The 21,810-nt window shown below is 38.1% G+C and overlaps 1 protein-coding gene across 1 annotated transcript in view; it reads left to right on the top strand.

Moving 5' to 3' along the window:
- Positions 1 to 8,155, top strand: part of LMNTD1 (lamin tail domain containing 1) — a 143,132-nt gene extending 134,977 nt beyond the window's left edge. The window contains exons 8-9 of the mRNA XM_065523919.2: positions 6,456 to 6,518; positions 7,203 to 8,155. Coding sequence (XP_065379991.1) covers positions 6,456 to 6,496 — 41 coding nt within the window. The 3' untranslated portion in view covers positions 6,497 to 6,518; positions 7,203 to 8,155. The remainder of the gene's footprint in view (positions 1 to 6,455; positions 6,519 to 7,202) is intronic.
- Positions 8,156 to 21,810: the final 13,655 nt, after the last annotated feature.

Genomic DNA, 21,810 nt, shown 5'->3' with positions numbered 1-21,810 from the left:
TTACTGAAGCTTGTGCATTTGTCACATAGTTCTCGTGTTATGGTTTTCATCTCTATCAGTTCTTTTAAGGTCTTCTCTGCATTGATTATTCTAGTTATCCATTCATCCGTTCTTTTTTCAATGTTTTTAGTTTCTTTGCTCTGGGTTTGTACTTCCTCCTTTAGCTTGGAGAAGTTTGATTGTCTGAAGCCTTCTTCTCTCAACTCGTCATTCTCCATCCAGCTTTGTTCTGTTGCTGGCGAGGAGCTGTGTTCCTTTGGAGGGAGAGAGGTGCTCTGATTTTTAGAATTTCCAGCTTTTCTGCACTGCTTTTTCCCCATCTTTGTGGTTTTATCTACCTTTGGTCTTTGATGATGGTGATGTACAGATGGGGTTTTGGTGTGGATGTCCTTTCTGTTTGTTAGTTTTCCTTCTAACAGTCAGGACCCTCAGCTGCAGGTCTGTTGGAGATTGCTTGAGGTCCACTCCAGACCCTGTTTGCCTGGGTATCAGCAGCGGAGTCTGCAGAAGAGTGAATATTGCTGAACAGCAAATGTTGCTGTCTGATCATTCCTCAGGAAGCTTCGTCTCAGAAGTGTACCCAACCATGTGAGGTGTGAGGTGTCAGTTTGCCCCTAGTCGGGGATGTCTCCCAGTTAGGCTACTCAGGGGTCAGGGACCCACTTGAGCAGGCAGTCTGTCCATTCTCAGATCTCAAACTCCATGCTGGGAGAACCACTGCTCTCTTCAAAGCTGTCAGACAGGGACATTTACATCTGCAGAGGTTTCTGCTGCCTTTTGTTTAGCTATGCCCTGTCCCCAGAGGTGGAGTCTACAGAGGCAGGCAGGCCTCCTTGAGCTGCGGTGGGGTGGGCTCCACCCAGTTCGAGCATTCTGGCTGCTTTGTTTACCTACTTAAGTCTCAGCAATGGCAGGCACCCCTCCCCTAGCTTTGCTGCCGCCTTGCTTTTAGATCTCAGACTACTGTGCTAGCAATGAGGGAGGCTCTGTTGGCATGGGACCCTCTGAGCCAGGCATGGGATATAATTTCTTGGTGTGCCGTTTGCTAAGACCCTTGGTAAAGTACAGTATTAGGGTGGGAGTGACCCAATTTTCCAGGTGTTGTGTGTCACGGTTTCCCTTGGCTAGGAAAGGGAATTCCTTCCCCCTTACACTTCCTGGGTGAGGGGATGGCTCTCCCTGCTTTGGCTCTCGCTCGTTGGGCTACACCCACTGTCCTTCACCCACTGTCCGACACTGCCCAGTGAGATGAACCCGGTACCTCAGTTGGAAATGCAGAAATCACCCATCTTCTGTGTCATTCATGCTGAGAGCTTGAGGCTGCAGCTGTTCCTATTTGGCCATCTTGGCACCACCTCCAAAGAATTTTCTTAATCTGACAAATGATATTTGCAAAACTCCTAAAGCAAGCAATATCATACTTAATGGTTAAGTAGGTGCAGTGGTGGAAGTTTTTTCCTTGAAGTGCTGAGCAAAACAAGAATTCTCTTTATGATGACTTCTATTCAACATTGTACTAGAAGTCTGCATGAAATAAGGCAAGAAAAATGAATATACACATACTAATTATCCCATAAACCAGCAATTTCATTCCCAAGAACTATATATATGTAACAAATATATACATATGTGCACCAAAATTACATACAATAATGATCTGAGTGACTGTATTTGTAGTAGCCAAGAACTAGAAGCAATCCAGGTGTTCATCAATTATTTAATGGACAAGTAAATTATAATATGTTCATACAATCCCATAGGCAATGAAAATGACCTACTGCTACATGCAATAATATCAGTGAATCTCATAAGCGTACTATTGAACAAGAAATGTCAGACAAAAAGGAATGTATATTGAATGATTTTGTGTATATAAAATTCAAAAACATACAATATTGAACCATAGTGTCAAAGGTCGGAATAATAGTTATCTTTGGGAGAAGAAAGAAGTAATATTTAGAGGTTACCAAAAATGCTTCTAGAACACTGACATGTTCCATTTCTTGATCCAAGTGTTGTTTACATGTATGTTTTACTGGTTTCACCATATGCTGTAAATTATGATTTGTGAACTTTCCTTCATGTATATTATACTTAAATAAATTTTATTTCAAAAAACATAAAAAGCAATAAAAATCGGTAAGGGAAGAAAGCATGGTTCCATTAATGAGCGTGGACAGCTTATACACTGACAAGGAAGGACAAAGAAAATCTAAAAAAAAAATACGTTGATGAACTCAAAATGAATATTAATAACATGAAGCTTATTCAGTGCAAGAGAAAAACAGTCTTAACTATTAATAAGCCTAAACCCATCATTATGTTGCAGTGTCTTGGGAATTAATTTTAATATAGTTTGTCATAGCTCAGTCATTTCCAGAAATACCTCATAGCAGAGAAAGCTAATTGCAGCCCTTAAAATATTCTTCCTTTATACACAAGATTCACAGGTCCAGGGAAATCTAGACACATGGCCCCCAATAATGAGGCCTGTTTTTCTCAGCCTCTGCTGCAAATAGTAGGATTATGTGTCAACATCCTGTATGATGGAATGTGAAAAGAAATTGTGTCTACAACATCTGGATCATGCCCCAGGAGTGTGTGCTCCCCTGTGCCTTCTCTACAGCATGACCATGGGGCTAGAGCTGCCATATTTCAACTGAGAGATGAAGCCATGAGCTGAGGATGGAAGAGCCACCCAAAGTGCCCTGTTCTGGCACATCTCCAGACTGTTAAATGAGAGATAAATACTTTTGTTTAAGCCATTTTTAAGTTGGATCTTTGTGTCTGAGCCAGATGGCCCATTTTTTAACCAGTAGCCAATTAAGAGAAACTAAATCAGCTACTGGTTAAAAAGAAAAAAAAAAATCACAGCCAGAGCAGACATTTTTTAAGATAATTAGGTGAATTTGAATACAGAATGAATATTAGACATTGATTCATTGTTCTTTTCTTAGGTGTGTTAATTGTGTTGCAGTTATATTGGTTGTTCTTAGGAGATTCATACTGAAATCTTACTCTCTAATGGTCTGGTCATGTAGGCATATATGATAGATAAAAGATAATATGTCTGGGCATGGTAGCTCACACCTGTAATCCCAGCACTTTGGGAGGCCGAGGTGGGTGCATCACTTAAGGTCAGGAGTTAGAGACCAGCCTGGCCAACATGGTGAAACCCTGTTTCTACTAAAAATACAAAATTAGCAAGGTGTGGTGGACCATGCCTGTAATCCCAGCTACTCGGGAGGCACAAGAATTGCTTGAACCCGGGAGGTGGAGATTACAGTGAGCCAAGATCGCGCCATTGCACTCCAGCCTGGGCAACAACAGCAAAATTCCATTTCAAAAAATAAATAAGATAATGCAAATATGGCAAATGTTAATGATTAAATCTGGGTGATAAGTATACAAATTTGGTTGTATTATTCATTGACATTTTCTGTGTGTTTAAATTTTTCACAACAAAAATTTGAAATAGTAAAATAAATAAGACAGATCTTTTTGATAGAATCTAGTATGTACCAGGAGCTGTTAGAGCACAAAGGCAAGGCCCTGAGTACAGCACGGAGTCATCAGAATAAAGGCTAACGGCTCTTTAACACAGCAGACAGGTTTGCACTGTGTTGCCATTATTCATCCTATACCTAGAGAGAATGTGCTTTCTTCTTGCTCAGATTAGCTTGTAGATTATTGACAACTTTGCCAGTGTTCTTCTGTAATTCAGGTTAAATGACAGAAACTAGTCTGAAAATAGTATTTTGCATTGTTTTGAGTTGATAGTGTGAGCATGTTCAGTTTAATGCACTTTATTTGTTCATGGTTAAATGTGCTTTGCCTATCTTCTGCGATCCATCTTGTACACTGCAGTGGAATTCATCTTAATTGTGTACTCTGCACCTGCTACTGTCTTTTATGTAAATGTTATCATAGTAATAATAATGATGATGTTTCTTTGTTTCTGAGTGTGGCAAAGCCACACTGTGAAAAACTAACTGCTAGAAAATAAATATAAGCGAACACAGATAACCTTATGCAGGAATGAAACACTTAAAATCTCATCAATGTGAGATCCCTATTAAGATCGCATCTATAGAATTTGACTTAAGCTGGACTGTGGGCTCGTTATAATTTAATAGATCTGACTTATCTGTCTTCGAATCAAAGTATCTTTTCCCCATAGGAAACTGCCTCCAATACAAGTTTGAGATTTTTGAGTTTTTCTTTATATATTCCTCAGATTAGTATCCGTTCTGTTTATTGATGTTTGCCTGTATTGCATGGTTTAAATTTGTCAGACTAAGAATTTGGAATAACATCACGTTTCTGTGAATAGGCAGAATATTAGTCAATATTATATACATATAAACATATATGGCTAAATTAGTCAATGACATAGCTAGAAATTACATGAGTTACTGTATTTAAAAAGTTAAACGAAAAAATCTGACTATCCAGAGGGATAGAAAAAACTAATTACTATATTGGACCACTTATCATCAGACTGAGTAGAAAACAATAATTTGAAGGAACATTGCAAAATACTAAGGAGTCCTGTCCATATTCTATTATCAAATGATTGTACCAAAAATTAGAAACTTTTATATGAAGGAAATTTTTGATACCTCATATATTCAAAAGTAGTAATTTTTCCCTTCTCTTGCTTACTTTCAGAAAATTTAGATTAAAAAGTCATCATATTTCTGCAGGACTTTTTAAAAAAAGAACAGACAAGTAAGAACAATTTATGTGCTTCTTCTTACAGTTGAAACAAAGGTTTCTTTAATGGCTGAATAATGAACTCCAAAGTATTAGTCTTAGTAACAGAATAATTAGGCAACATTATGACCAGATATTTTATTTCAAAACATTTCAATATTACAAAACAAATGTTTTAAATTGTCCTTTAGTTATGAAAGATTGTAACCTTCTTTACAGAAATAGATATTTATTTCTTTACACAAGTAAAAAATATGATTTCAGAAATTCAGGGGATTCAGATTAAAGTTACTAGGTGCTAAATGCTTGAGGCTCAAAAAGAAAAAGAAAAACAAAGTTGCCATTACCCACTGACATGGAAACAGACAGACACCACTACTACTGACAGTCCTGTCATTCAATTTCAAAAACTTATAGATGGGAATGTTCTACAATGATTGTAGCTCTAATATATAGAGTACACCATTTCTTAAGGATAAACTTTCAAGGTACAATTGAAAACCTTTGTTCTCAGATTAGTCAGTCTGAAAGGACATACATAAAATATTTACAAGGTCTATTTCATGCCAACAAACTGCTCTAGAAGATTAGCCAGAGTCTTCTTACATCTAAGCCACTGCTTATAGTAAGGAAAATATCTTAGAAGCCTATTTATATTAGAATATATAAACTTACTATTTAGCAAGTTTATACTGTGATGTGCCAAACAGCATCCTGTTTCTTTAGATTCAGAATCCTATTTATGGCTAAGAAAATCACCGTGATAACCAGAAACACTCTTGATTTTTGTTAATCATCCTTGCAGATCACATTTTCACTTCCAGCTTTGGATATTGTTTCTCTGTAATAAAATACTAGCAATTTAACTTGATAATTCTTCTGAGCTTGCATAGAAAAAGAAAAGCTTAGGTATGACTGAGAAGATTTTCCTGTTTATTTTTTTTTTTGTTTTTTGTTTTTTGTTTTTTTCCAAAGGAGCTCATCATCGTCTATACCTAGGATGTTATTTTGTTTTCTTGCCTTTTGTTTTACAGGAATGAAAATAACACTCGTCTTTGGTCTAGAAGTAATTTGTACTTGGTATCATTCAATTCAACACTATTTCAGTTTAATACACTTGCTTCGTTCCTGGAAATTATGTTTAAACAAAGTGACTTTCAATTCCTGCTTAAGTACATGAGAGTGAGGAAGGCCACCATATCTGTCACCTCATTCATCACCAGGCTGGAGTTGACTGACATAGCAGGCAAAGCATCATCCCCTTCTGTCACATCCCTCCTGATGCACCCGAATGCTGGACCTCCCTCCCCTAGCTACTTTGTCATTATGGCAGTTCTACATATAGAAAGCATTTGAGAAATTTTACAGGCTGGTAAAAGTATTCTGCAAATCTCCATTTTAAAAAATATATCTTCCAGATGGATATTTTTTGTCTCAAAGTTTTGACTAATTATGTCCTGAAATATATGGTTCCTTTTAAAATGATTCATTGGAAATTTGAACTTCATAAGAATCAAATAATACTTTTCAGGTGGTTTTTAAACCACTTGGTTTGAGTCTCCACTAAATACTATCCTTAAGCCACAGATTTCTTCTTCAAGTGAAAGAAAATCCTTTTGTTGTTAGCTTATTCCAGGATTTGTTTTAACATGAAAAATCAATATTTGGAATACTGGACTGAACTCTTGCCCCTCCCTACCTATCCTCTCTCCTTTTTTTTTTTTTTTTTTAATTTTCAGGGACTAAGAAAAAGAAGACATCTGAGTCACAAAAGCAATAAGCAGTCAACTCAACCTTTAAAGGTAAGTGACAGTATTGCAAATTTGCTTTCTCAACAGAAAAATAATATGACTAAAATAATTGGCAGAAATGTCTTTGAAAGTCATCAGAACATGGGTTGTCCTTATAAATTCCATAGTCACTAATTTTCTGTTAAATATTTTAACAGAGCCATCAGTTTTTGTCTTCACGTTGAATGATAAGCTTTCTAAGAATGGGAAATTGGAAATGTCACATTACTTTTTGCCCCATATCCTCAATTTATCCTTGGTGATGGATAAGTAATGAGCCCTTGAACTCCAGAGTCACTTCAAACACTCAAAAAAACAACTCTGCAACTACACCAGTACATTTTAATTCCTATGAGCAAGAGAGTATTAATTACATCACAGAAATCATTCTAACTAATGAGACTGCAGCTATTCTCACTTGCTAAATGATATTGTATCATTTAAAGAGTCAATTCCTATGTTGCCTCATCTCTTTTTCATGATGATGTCAACTAAGTAATTGATGAATATCTCAACAAAGTTGGTGTTCTGTCTTTTAAGTGGCTGAGTTTAAATGTTTCCCTAAATAGCTAATGACAAGGTGGTGTTTTGATGAAGATTCCTTTTGTTTGATGTCTTTCTCTAGTTCACATTCTTTGCTGCCCTGGTTCACTGCTGGTCTATTTATATGTTTTCTTGTTTGTTTTTTCTGCCTAGGCTTTCTATTCGTTCCTTGACTTAAGATGAAAACTATAGCCACCTGAACCCTAACTTGTTGGTATTCTGGACTCTTCTGGTAGAAATGACTTAATTTTACTACTCCATACAGCCTGGTGGCTCTCTGGGTTTCTCCAGCTCCCCTCATGTATGCACAAGCCTTTCAGGTTCTATCTGATTGCTCAGCTGTCCAGTTTCTTTCATCCTGTCTCTCCCTAGATTTTCCCTAAGTGTCATCTTCTATTTTTCTGAAAGTCAACTACTCTTTGACAAGCCCACTCTCTCCATTCCTATAGCATCATATTCTTGAACTGCCAACTTCCTAAAAATGTGATAGCCACAACTTCTCTATTCAAAGCCTCCTTCACAGACACTTCTAGGACATTGGGACTGAAAAGGGACTTATCCAACCATTTTCCTTTAGGGTAAAGGAAACTGCAGTGGGAAGAGGTGAGTTACCAAAATTAACCAGTAATTGACCACAAAGCCAGAACTAATCCCAAGGTATTTTAATGGCAGAGAATTGTATTCCAGGGAGCCAAGAATTCAGACTTGGCTCCTAGCAATATAGTTCTTTTTCCCAGAGATCCTGAGTTATGTCTACCTGGTGATCGATTTCCTTCAGTTGCCATAAGCTTTAGTAGTGTGCAACTGACATGCAAAGAATGAGGTCTCAATCTGCCTAGGCATTTAGCAACAACACTTCAATAATTTGATTGCGCTTCACTCTCTGTAGCCAGAGAGAATTCTACTGAATTTGCATATGAGTTGGAAAAGGGACATTTTATTGTATACAAAAAAAATGAATTTTGCTTTTGTTTGGTTGGAAAGAATGTTCTGAATCATCCCATTGGATATTAAATAACATAATTTGGCAGAGGTTTTCAGCCTTTGTTGATCTTCCTCCGTTATTATTTTGCTTCACTACCATGATAAAAGACTTGTTCATTGATCCTCTCTGTGGCATATTCTTTGGTAGCTTTGATTTTTTAAAAAAATCTACCCACCCTGTTTTGAAAAGTTCTGGGCCTCCTAAGATGCCTTACTTCTGTTTTCTCAGAGCTCCCACCCCCATCTGGTGGTATCTTCAGGGTGGATCATTAATGTGCCCTTCACTGTGCCCTTCTGAAGCCTTACTGGGAGCAAAATTTTACTTATTCAGTTTAACTGTTCATGAGTGGATGACTTATCTATTGCAATCAGCTCCTGAGTCGGACTTGTCAGTTTGTGGAAAATTGTTCAGAGATGAAGCAATTGTTTGTTTGGTTCTTACTGGTATTCGTGAGCATCCTTGGCAACTTGTAATGCCGTACATTTGGATAGCATTTCATGGCTGGCCGGGCGTGGTGGTCACGCCTGTAATCCCAGCACTTTGGGAGGCCGAGGCAGGCGGATCACAAAGTCAGGAGATCAAGACCATCCTGGCTAACACAGTGAAACCCCATCTCTACATAAAATACAAAAAAATTAGCCGGGCGTGGTGGTGGATGCCTGTAGTCACAGCTACTCAGGAGACCTAGGCAGGAGAATGGCATGAACCCGGGAGGCGGAGCTTGCAGTGAGCCGACATCACGCCACTGCACTCCAGCCTGGGCAACAGAGCAAGACTGCATCTCAAAAAAAAAAAGCAAGTATTTCATGGCTTTACATCATGTCACTTGAGCCTTTGAGGTAGGCAGGGCTGATACTATCTCCAGTTTATAGCAAAAGAATCTTTAGCTATAGAGAGATTAAGTGACTCGTCCAAAGTCACTTAGATAGTAAGTGGCAAAGTTAAGACTAGAATCGCAACCTGATTCCACTCTGCTAATTAACCTTTAAGATTGTCTTTGTCTTTTTTCCCCACTCAAATTTGTCTGAAAGAAAGAGACACTGCACATTTAGAAGCAGGACCAGAGAAACATTTTCATTCACAAAAGGAGGAGTGGGCTACCACTGTTCCAAACTGCAAGAAAGATTTAGGTTCTAGTTCTAAAATTGCTAATTTAACAGAATGCCAATTACAGAGACAAACAAGCAAATGAAAGTTTGATCTCATGGCTGGGCACAGTGGCTCACACCTGTAAACCCAGCACTTTGGGAGGCGAAGGCAGGTGGATCACTTGAGGTCAGGAGCTCAAAACCAGCCTGGCCAACATGGTGAAACCCCGTCTCTACTAAAAATACAAAAATTAGCCGGGCATGGTTGCACATTCCTGTAGTTCCAGCTACTCGAGAGGCTGAGGCAAGAGAAATGCTTGAACCCGGGAGGCAGAGGCTGCAGTGAGCTGAGATAGCGCCACTGCGCTCCAGCCTGGCCAACAGAGTAAGCCTCTGCCTTACAAAGAATGTGTGGGCATTCTGTTGTGTGACTAATGAACAGTGTCTGTGGGCGATGCCACAAAACAGAACTTTTCGCAAGTTAGAGAATTCTGGAAAGGCCAGGTAATTTTCCTATGTGGCTGCCACCTGTCGTGTGAACTTTTAGACTTGCTAGGAAACACTGAGGATTCTCAAAAAAATTATTAAAATGGAAGAAAGAGTAGGGGAACAGATGGCTCTTGTTACAGATCACCAGAACTGTCCTCAAGAGTATGCAATTGCTTAGGACCCATAGAAAGCACCAAGGTTGCAAATACAGCGTATAAACTCACAACCAGTAAACATTTTTACACATAGGAGGCATTCCTAATAAAAGTGCTGCTGATGGAGTCTTTCCATGAACTGAGCTATGTTCACGTATCTCTTACTGTCCTCAGTGGTCTAAACTGGACCGTCCAAACTTGGGATATCCTTCTAGCCCTCCAAGGAGTGTTCCTTGGGACCTGAAAAGAAGCTTTTATAACAGTTTCTCATGGGGCCACTTTTTGTGAGTGGGGAGTTGGTAACTAACAGCCGGGAGAGAGGGACTAATACTTAATGCTCTTTCATGTGAAACCCGCCCTAAAGGAGTTGTAAAAGTCTAATAGTTACGTTTTCTGATATCAGTGTTTTCTATCTCGACTTTGTGGCATATTCCTTCAATCTCTGCATTGATAATATGTCTCTCCTCTCAGCCCCAAACCGATCTATCAATTTCCAAAATTTTTCACTCAGTTGAAATTTCATGAGTTTTTTTTTTCCCCCCACAACCTACTTCTTTCAAAGAAGTGTGGTGTGCACTTCTTGTTAGTTACCCTGTTCTTGTTTTCCCAGCTTTACCTTTATGGTGTCATGGCCCAGTTGTATGGAAGAGTAAAAAGACCTGCAATCCAGGCTCCCTGCCGTGCTGGTCAAAGACATTCCATAACTTAAAGAAAATCAAATGCCTATGTGCCACATTTTCTTAATCCAATCTGTCACTGATGGACCTTTGGGTTTATTCCAAGTCTTTGCTATTGTGAATAGTGCTGCAATAAACATACGTGTGCATGTGTCTTTATAGCAGCATAATTTATAATCCTTTGGGTATATACCCAGTAATGGGATGGCTGGGTCATATGGTACATCTAGTTCTAGATCCTTGAGGAATCGCCATACTGTTTTCCATAATGGTTGAACTAGTTTACAATCCCACCAACAGTGTAAAAGTGTTCCTATTTCTCCACATCCTCTCCAGCACCTGTTGTTTCCTGACTTTTTAATGATCACCATTCTAACTGGTGTGAGATGGTATCTCATTGTGGTTTTGATTTGCATTATCAAAAAGGATGAGTTTGCGTCCTTTGTAGGGACATGGATGCAGCTGGAAACCATCATTCTTAGCAAACTATCACAAGAACAGAAAAGCAAACACCGCATGTTCTCACTCATAGGTGGGAACTGAACAATGAGATCACTTGGACTCAGGAAGGGGAACATCACACGCCGGGACCTATCATGGGGAGGGGGGCGGGGGGAGGGATTGCATTGGGAGTTATACCTGATGTAAATGACGAGTTGATGGGTGCAGCACACCAACATGGCACAAGTATACATATGTAACAAACCTGCACGTTATGCACATGTACCCTACAACTTAAAGTATAATAATAATAATAAATAAATAAATAAATAAGAAAATCAAATGCCTGAGCAAACATAGCAGGTTCCACGTTCGTAGAGGAGGCATAGAACACAAACATCTCAGGCTGTAAGCCCTCCTGCTAAGACTCCTACAGAAAATCCAAGCCTGCTGCACACAGGAAAACAAAGCTGGCTTTTTTTATTTTTCTATTACACTTTAAGTATGTTACCTGGTTTCTTTCAAGTCTGGGGCATACCTGAAATATTTAAAGGAAAAGATAATTAGGTACTACTCAAGTACCACCAAGAAGAAAACGAAGGGTGTGAAAATGGGTCAGTAAACTGGCTGCCTCAAAACCATTTTGATCTGCAGATTCAAGACCAGAAGTAAACAGTATCCATGCCCAGATAATGAAATATAATAGCTCAGCTGCTTGGGCATCAAAGAGCCCTGAACATCATAAATCACCATTAAACTGTAAACTAAACAAGTGCACATTACAGAGTTGAGTTCACAGGGGGAAAAAAAAAAGAATAATCCTTTCACCTTGGAAAAAGTTGAGTTCTCATAAAAATAATTTCCTCCCATGGCTGGGCACTGTGGCTCATGCCTGTAATCCCAACACTTTGGGAGGCCAAGGTGGGAGTCCAAGACCAGCCTGGGAAACATAGTGAAACTCTGTCACTACAAAAAAAATGTAAAAACAGCTGGGTGTGTTGGCACATGCCTGTAGTCCCACTTACTTGAGAGGCTGAGGCTAGAGGATCATTTGAGGCCAAGAGGTTAAGGCTGCAGTGAGCTAGGATCATGCCACTGCACTCCAGCCTGGGCAGCAGAGCCAGACCCTGTCTGAAAAGACAACAAAAAAGTTCTTTCCTGCTGTTACTGTCGTGCATCTGTGAGTATGATCAAGACCTGATGACTCTGGGTCTTCATTTAAGGTTAATATGAATGGAAAGACTCTGAACACCTCTACTTCATATTGCGATAACAACTGAAGCGTGCTTCCAGTCAGAATTACATTTCACCATGCATTGCCACTTATTTTTTTGCTCAGGACAATAATATCCAAGTCTAGAGAAAATGAAGATGCCTAGCATGTTGCAACCAACCTTCATCACACAGGAGAGGAAGCCAGCAGCAAGCAAGCAAGAAAATAGTTTCTCTTAGAAAAAAATAATAATAATAATTCCTTTGGACTTTACTGTCACCATTTCTGAAAGAAAAAGCTAGAGTTAGTGGACAAGTTAAAGGATTTGTTTTCTAAGCTGTTGAGAAAAAAACACTGGTCAAAAGCAAAACCAGCACAGTCTTTATTTTGTTCACATGAAGTGCCCTTGTGACTTCAGTCTTTTATACTCCACCCAACTATCAGGTCTACAACTTCCACAGTTTCTGCACATGCATTTTCCAAAAGCATATGTGTCAGGAATTATAAGTCTTGGAGTCTGTCTGATTCTCTACAGTTGGAATCTGTCTCCTTGAAGTATGGGGTTAATTCAGATTCCTAATGAAATAATAAGTTAAATTTCTACGGAGTAACCAGCTGGGAGTTTTTAAACCTGCCTACACATCTAAAATTTGCCAAGAGTCTCACCTTTCAGCTTGTGATACTTACTATGTGCAAAATCCCATGGACACAAACAGGAAATGACAAAGGAACAAAAATATTTTAATTAAATAATATAATGGAGCTACCTTTTAAAAATGCCATCCTCAGTCCCTATAGCTATCTTATTCTATACCTATCAACAGTCTATACGTTTAAAAAATGAAATATGCCCATTATTAATGTTGACCCTATTTGTAGTGAGAAGGTATGATTGCTTCAGATTCTGTGACAATATCCTGTCTATACCTTGTAGCTCTATTTAAATTGATTTATGTATCTTTATATAGCATATACAGGACAATATGGTGCATACTTTCTTGGAGTTTGAGGAGAAAGAGAAAAGTGAGAATTTTTCCCCAATATCTTCTTTTAAAAGATTAACAGTAAAATAACCCAAAAATTTTATCAGTGGTGACCATGAAGAGAAACTCATTGAGTTTTGTTGGTTTATTACACCCAAGCACCAAGAGCTAAAAATATATTTTTAAAAATATGCCAAGGGATTCAAACATATTTTGTTTTGTTTTGTTTTTGTTTTTTTGAGATGAAGTCTCACTCTGTTGCCCAGGCTGGAGTGCCCTGGTGTGATCTCCACTCACTGCAGCCTCCGCCTCCCAGGTTCAAGTGATTCTCCTGCCTCAGCCTCCCGAGCAACTGGGATTACAGGCGTCCGCCACCCTGATCGGCTAATTTTTGTATTTTTAGTAGCGACGAGGTTTCACCATGTTAGCCAGGCTGGTCTGCTATTCCTGACCTCAGGTGATCTGCCCGCCTTGGACCCCAAAAGCGCTGGGATTACAGGCATGAGCCACCATGCCCTGCCCAAACATAAGCTTTTGTTGCAGGACTTTTCCTTGGTTTAGCTAAAGATAGGGTTCTTGTCTGTTCCACAGCCATGAAAATTTAGGCTCGCAGACGGTTAAAGGATGAGTAAAGCAGGGTTTTATTGGATGAAAAAGGGGGTTAAATGGGGGAAACTGGGATCCTCTGCAAGGCCACAGTCCCCTGCTAGAGTGCTTCCCGCCAGGCGTTGGAATACCAGGTTCCACACAGGAAGAGGCGGGACCCGTCTCTTCGCTGCAAAGGGCGGAACCCAAGGCTCCGCCTCAGTGGCAGGCTGGTTGGAGTTTCTCCAGGGAACCCCTCCCACCTGGCCGTCTCACTTTTATACTAGTGTTCATAGAATATTATTCACAAAAGCCCAAAAATAGAAACAACACGTGTCCATCGACAGGTGAATGGATTTTAAAAAGCTGGTGTATAATACAATGAAATGTTATTCAGTTATAAAAAAAAAATGAAGTTCTAATACATGCTACAACGTGGATAAACTTGGAAACATGATGTTAAATGAGATAAACCATACATAAAAGGATAAATATTATGTAATTTCACTTATCTGAATAAAAAATGTATAGAGATGGAAAGTATAACAGAGTTTACTAGGGCTGGGATGGGAAGGGGAGAACGAAAGCTATTATTTAATGGGTACAGAGTCTCTGTTGGAGATGATGAAAAATGTTCAGGAAATGGATAGAGGTGATGGCTACACAACATTGTGAATATACTTCATGCCACTGAATTGTGCATTAAAAAGGTTAAAATGGTTTACAAAGTACTTCTAATAAAATATAACTAGTATTTCCAAGATGGAAAAAAATAATATTCTAGTCTCAAGCATCTGAGAAGATATCCATTGCTCAACAAAACAACTTTACATATACTTTCTGGTTATATTTCAGCATAAATATTTTCTTGTTGCTGGGCCACACCGTTCACATTATTTCCTCATTTTTGGACACTCCGGAGCAGACTTGTACATTTTCAGAAAACTGTCAATAACACTTTTTGCCACTTTGCACCATTAAGTGTTATCTTTGAATCATGTGTTGGCCAAATCGTGTAGACTGTTCTGTTTTTTTCATGGTTACTATAGAAACTGTGCAGTCATAATGTTTTGAAGAGACTAGCAGGAAATTTAAGGGTGCACAATAAAAGTTAACTTATTTCATGGTTTAAAATTTCTTCCAGCTGTCTCCATTTGTGATGATTATCATGTTCACATTGGGAGTATAAACATACAACCAAAAGGGCTCTGGTGACTATGGCCAATAAGCCATCTCACCCCTCACAGACTTCCCTCCCAACCTCTTTCCCTCAAAGATTTGTAATAGGAACACGTGAAACAAGTGGTATGTAAGGTTCAGGTGTTTTCAATTATTTCACTCCTATGAACAGAGGTTTCCTGGATCCAAAACATGTTTCAGCTCAAAGGGTTTTCCTTATTTTTGAAGATGGTATCATCTCAGGAAAATTTCATCTACATATCTCTGATTCACCAATGCTTCATTAAGAAAGCATCTCCTCGGAGCTCTTCTACACAATTATTTCCTCCATGAGTGGCCAAAACTGTGGTACATTTAAGTATGTCTTTTGTAAAGTGTGCTCTTAGAAAGTATATAACCTTTGCCCTTGCAAGAAAGAGAGAAATGAATGCTCAGCACTGGGATTTGTGGTAGATTCCTTGTCAGTTACATCACCACAGAGCATTCCAGCACAATGCCTCCACTATCTTCCTGCTCAGGGACTGTCACTCTCCCTCTAGTATGGCATAGGTGAGGGAAGATAGACTCATCTCTGATGGTATAAATAATTAACTGCCTAAATGTTGTTGGTCATGCAAGACAATTCAGGGATTATAAAGAAAGAATGTGTTTCTGCAGCATTTTATTTTCCTAAGTTTCTACGAATAAAAAGCTAAAAGATTGATTTTTAGGTTTCAACAGCCTTAGATAGCAATGGGCTTTATCTTATGGTTTCAGAAATTTGCCACTTCATCAATGCCCTCTGCAAGTTAGCAGCAGCACTCTGTTTATAAATATCTTGCGGAATTGTGAGCATTACTTCATTAACATTTGAATGAGCAGCATTAATAATATTCATTTTAGGGAAACAAATTCATCTACAGATGGATGAACTAGATGAATACAATGAAAAATAAATCCAAAACTTTACCTACTGCTTTATACTCCCAAATGGATAAACATTTTAAACTATCCTGCCTCCACACACTCACACACACATGCACACACTTTATGATTTTGGCAGGAAATAGTAAAAGAAAATATGAAATGGTAAGCACTGGTCCTATGATAATGTTTTTGATTAATTACCAATGAGCTTTGAAGAGAAATCCAAATTTTCAGATAAGTATCAGGGCTAGAGTTCTTTTAGAGGGCAAACTTTTGCTATTCTTGGCCCTTACTCCAGTGTCTAAGTAGAGGAAACATTAGCATTTAACCAATCTAAGTTTTACATTCGTAATAACAATACAACTTTGCAGCAGCTGTTGCTCAAAGAGTACAAAGCTTCAGTTAAACAGGATGAATAAGTTCTGGAAATCTATTTTACAGCCTGGTGACAGTTAATAATAATGTATTGTAGACTTGAAGTTGCTTAAAGAGTAGATCGTGTTATGTTTTCGCCATAAAACAAATGTTAAGTATGTAAGCATAAATATTATTTTGATTAAATTAATCATTTCACAATATATACATACCTCAAAATACCATGTTGTACACTGTAAATGTATACTAGTTTTATTTTTCAATCCTATCTTAATGAAGCTGGGGGGAAACAACTAATATGACTTTGTGCTTAGGCAATATAGATGGTTACCACTCAATTATCTATGATTATGAAAGTACTCAAAATATATCTATATAGATTTAGTCATAATCATATTCTTTGGAATACATTATAGTGACAAACCAGAGACAAGTAGAAATTTTGTTTTATTTTTGAGGTTTTGCTTTCCTAAACTTTTACTTTTCGTAGGCTAAAGATAGTTTCACTATATTCAATGCCATAAGATTATCAGCCTGTTATTTAAATTTTACAGCAATATGAAAAAATGTAAAACTTTTGGAATTGTTTGAGAACAGTATTATTCTGTCCTAAATAAGTTACATATGTATCTGGATTGTGGTCCTGAAAATGAGGGGAAAGCTTCTCTAAATAAGAAGATGATTACGAAGTTACCAAATTTTACCTTAATATCAACAGATTGCAGAGGTCAGTAATAAAACTCTTTTCTACCTTCTATCTGCATAGCACATTGTATTTTATACTAGTCAATGAATAGAGTTCAGACAGAAGGAGCAACGTCGTCACCAGGAGCATAACTACCACAAGAAATGGTTTTCAAGTTTATGTCTTATGCCTCCTACTAATGGAGAAAACAGGAAGCCTCCTGGATAGGTTGGGGTGGGAAAGGAATCTACTTCCAAGACTCCCCATTCACATGGTTGGCAAAGTGGTCCTGACAGCACATTCCTATCCACAACGTCCTCTCCTTAAGGCAGCTTGGGCTTCCTCACACCTGGTCCCTAGGTTCCAAGGGTGAGTGGCCTAAGAAACAGGAAGTGGGAGCTGCCTATTTCTTAGGGTATGGATGCAGAAACCAACAGCATCCCTCAGACATGTTCTATTAGTCAAGCAGTTACAGAGCCTAGGTTCAAAGGGAGGGAAAATAGACCTCACCTCTCTGTAGAAGGCCTGGCAAAGGATTGTGTGCCATTTAAAACCCATTATTATTTGTAAATTGCCAACCAATTACACACTATCAACTTGATCTTGCCTTTCTAAATGCACTGGGAATGGGAATGTCTGCCCCAATCACTGACAATAAAATATATTCCAAGTCCACCCCAAATTCAGTTGGTGGACCCACTGAATCCTGATGTTTCAAAGAATCAGAACAGGGAAGCAACTATGGCCTTTTATGTTTTGGGTGGGTATATAGTGAATTTAATTGAAATAAGGAGAATCTGTTTGAATATTTCTCTGAAGCAACAATTGGTTCTACAGATTATAAATTAACTCTTAATTCCTTGCACCACCTTTCCAGGGCTCCTCCACATCTTTCCCTCTTCCTTTAGTCACTAAAATCCACTAGGATTAGCTGGAGATATACTGTGATGGGCTTGTAGTTTTGTTTAGTTTTTACCTTTCAAGCTTATTTTTCCCTGTTATGCATTGTAATCACCAGATATTTTTTGAGCATCTATTATACACTAAGCATGAAAATAATGTGTAAGAATAACACATTGTTCATGCCTTTAAGGAAGTCATAGACCAGTGGGAAAGACACTTGTAACCAAATATTTAAAGAATCATAGAAGTACTATAACAAAACTAAATACAAGACCCTGAGGGTTCTTTGAAGAAAAATAATTGCAGATAGGTGCCAAGGAGCTGATTTTAAGAGAAAGGCTAGATGTTTCAGGCTAATGGAGAAAAGGAAGGCTGATCAGGACATGCAGCAAATACATGGAACACACTGGGCAGCTTTAAGGAATGGTCATTTATATTGGTACATTTAGAATATGGAATAAAAGAAGGAACAAGGAGATGAGTCCAGAAAGGTAGATTGAGTTACATCTTGAGCTTTGTATTCTGGGGCCAAGTGGGAAGAGAAAGAGTAATCCCAGCTTCTCCTTTGGAATCTAGCAGCATGTAGGATGGTAAGACATGAAGACAGAATTTGTTCCACTATAAAATAGTGGTTATTTTTCTAAGAAACCTCAACTTTTTCAGTCTTGCTTTTTATGACTTGCTTTCAAAAAAAGGTTTAATAAAAAATATGGATCATAGCATTTCTAGCTTACATGTATAGATATAAAACCTAAAACTTATTGATCAAATACAGTGACAACATCTAGCTTTGGCTTCAGAGTAAATGTCTTCCTTTGCTATCAGCATAGGCTTCTTAAAATTCTTCTCTCCTTCATCATCTACTATCAGAATGAACAAAGCATAAAGTATTCAAGGCAGCCATGGTTTGTATGACAGATTTTTTCCCCTAAAAATTCAGTGTTAAGCCAATATCAATCTACACAGTGCAATTCATGATCCCTAATTAATAAATTACATATTGTTCCATCTCCACTATGAAAATATGCTATAGGGAAATTGACATGTGCAAGGAGCTGTCTTAGGAAGTTAAGAAGGACATCCTTTAAGAGTATGAACTTAAATTGAAAAGTTGGGTTGAATTATTATGCTAAGCCTATGCTATAACATCTTCAGGTAAAAACTTGACAGAAGATGGGGAGATATTCTAGTCTTAAGACTTTTGAAAAAATGTGTTCATAAGATTGACTGATATGCTCTTCTAAACTTGTCCTACTGGTTTGGCCAAAATGCTGCACCATTTAGTTCACATTACTGTTCAAGATCCCACAATGACTGTTACTCTCCCATACTTTGAAATCTAAAGTAAACTCATGTTTGTGAAGTTTTCTGTTGATTTCTGGATGTATATCTCTCCTTTCTGTATTTATTTGTGCAATCACTGCCTCAATTAGCACCTTATTTTATGTAAATTATCAACTCCCTAAATGTTCCCAAGGACTCCAGCTTGCTAAAGTTACCTTATCCTTTTAAAAGGCCAACAAAAAATTGCCTTGTAATGCCCCCACAATGGGAAACCTATTGTCTCTCCTAATAACTCTGAGGAATGTTGGTTGTTTAGGGGTTACCCTCCCCTGGTCACTAATGACCTCCTGGTGAATTCTCCATGGTCTTTCCTTGTGTTGCCTTCTGTGCATGCTGTTCTTTCCCAGCAGCACATCACCATCAGGCTGGCACTACCCCAAATCCTCCAGCACCAAACTACTTTCTACACAAGACTGTATGTGTCCAGCCCACATTGCCTTGGGGCAATAGACAGAATTTATGTTACTTGGTCTATAACCCAGCAAATAACTTAGAACTGAATGTTTATTGTCTCTGAAGTCTTTTGGGCATTCCCATCTCTAGCAATTTCTCAAGGATTTTCTCCCCATATAGGCACGTTACGTTGCTCCATCAACCTTCCTTTCTCGTCTAATTTCCTTAGCTTCATAGTTCAGTTCTAGCTCCTCCCCACAGACCCTCTGTAGACTTTCCTGTTACTTCTCTTACAGAAAGTTTCTCTTTCAAGCTTCTTTGGTTAAATAAGGTTAGACTTGTTCCAAAAGAAACACATTTCAGATATAACGTCTGCTGCATACTGCATTATACCCATTGCCCCACTCTCTTGATCAACATTTGATTTTCTCCGTACAAAATGCTAAGTTTCCTTTGGTAATTATTTTACAGAAAAAGGGGGAAAAATGATCAAGCACCTACGTGGTAATCAGCCACTGAACTAGATACTTTTAACTAGTTCTCATTTCATCCTCAGGCGGCACTGGACCCCAGCACCAGTAGCCAGCTAGAGCACATCTGTAGCTGCTCCATCTCTATCTGGCAAGAGCCGTATGGTTTGCCTCAGTCAGTTGTTGATTTCACTTTCATAAAGGGATGCCACTTTGCCTTTTGTCACCCTGGAGTTGTGTTTGTCAAAGACTAGTCCCTACAGCAGTTGCAATGCATTAGGTGGGAGTTTGTTAGAACTCCAACATCTTAGAACCCACCCGGACCTACCAAATTAGAATCCACATTTTAACTCTCTCCCTGGGTGGTTAGTGTGCACATCAGATTTAGAGAAGCACGAATCTCCACCTATTACTATGTTCACAGTGTCTTTATAGATTCTTTTGATTAACGTCTGTATTCAATTAGGATTGCTGGCTCAGCATTAGAGGACATTGATGACCCTATATTTCCAGAAGAAAAAGCAAAATAACTGTGCAAAAATAAAGGAAAGGCTTTAGTTCTGAATTTAAACTATTTGCAAAAACCTAAAAACTGATTTTCATGTTTTTAGTCCCCTTCCGCACCTCTGTAAAATGGGGTTTCCTTTTTCCATACCTTAAATGTAAGAATGTAAGAGCTTCACTTCTAACTTTCATAAAATGATCCATTCCACCTAGATAATAGATTTACTACTCTTGCTCTTTGGCAACTAAAGAGTATATACCTTCTTCAGATTTGTAATTGCCAAGTGTTTCAGAAATGAGGCCCCTGAAAAAGGGTATTATAGTGTAAACTTCACTTAATGTCAGAAAAATGTTATGGTCAATAGACCGTCTTTGAACTTCCCAGGTGTAGTTTTACTAGTTCTTTTGCAACTAGCAAAAAACCACTATGAATATCTGTCATTTTCCATAGTTTCTTTGCTAGCTGAGGGTTCGTTTGTTTGCTTATTTCTTGCTAACTTTTTAAACAGGAGGGATTAGAGAAAAGTAAGGGATAGTGTTACCGAATAATACATTACACATTATAGGCTTATCCAAAGCCTTCAGATACCGAACAAATTGTGGGGTGGAGAAGCAGGGACTTAAAAAGGGTATTTGCTGAACCGGTTTTTATTTAAAGTCAAATAGTTTAAAAAGAAACTAAGCCTTCTGGTTTCCTTTAGATTTTTATCAATACCATTTTTACAGTTTCTCTTTGGCATCAAAATAAATCTAATATATTACTTCAAGTGAAACCAATAAATTTATAGCCACAACATAAAGATTTTGGAGGCTCTTTCAACATAAAGATTTTGGAAGTTCTTTCAAATACTTGAAATCAGTACATACAATCCTTATATCCTGAATCCTCATTCACCTTTTTATTTATCAATAATTTCATCAGGTTTTCTTCTGTAATTTCATTTCTTCTGCAATTTCATTACAAGCATGTTTCTTCATAACTACTTAAAATGGCTATTGGGTCAATTATCTCATAATATACTCACCCATTCACCTATGGGATATTTAAATTCCTTACCAAATGTTTCTCATTACAAACACTGCTGGGCTAGGTACAGTGGCTCACACCTGTTTTCCCAGCACTTTGGAAGGCTGAGGCCAGAGGTTCGTTTGAGCTCAGGAGTTCAAGACCAGCCTGGGCAACATAGTGAGACCCTGTCTCTCAAAACAGCAAGAAAACAAAAAACAACAATGCTTCAATAAGCATATTCATGCAAATTATTTTTCTATGTAAATACTTTTTTAAAAAATAAAAATAATTTAGAAAGAAGTTGACTTTAATTGAAAACTCTAATTGGATAAAGTATATTTTCTAAATATGTCTCTTTCATTCTCAACTCTCAACAT

This window comes from Macaca fascicularis, chromosome 11 (assembly GCF_037993035.2).
Source record: "Macaca fascicularis isolate 582-1 chromosome 11, T2T-MFA8v1.1".
Lineage (NCBI taxonomy): Eukaryota > Metazoa > Chordata > Mammalia > Primates > Cercopithecidae > Macaca > Macaca fascicularis.
This window is presented reverse-complemented; position numbering and strand designations above follow the sequence as displayed.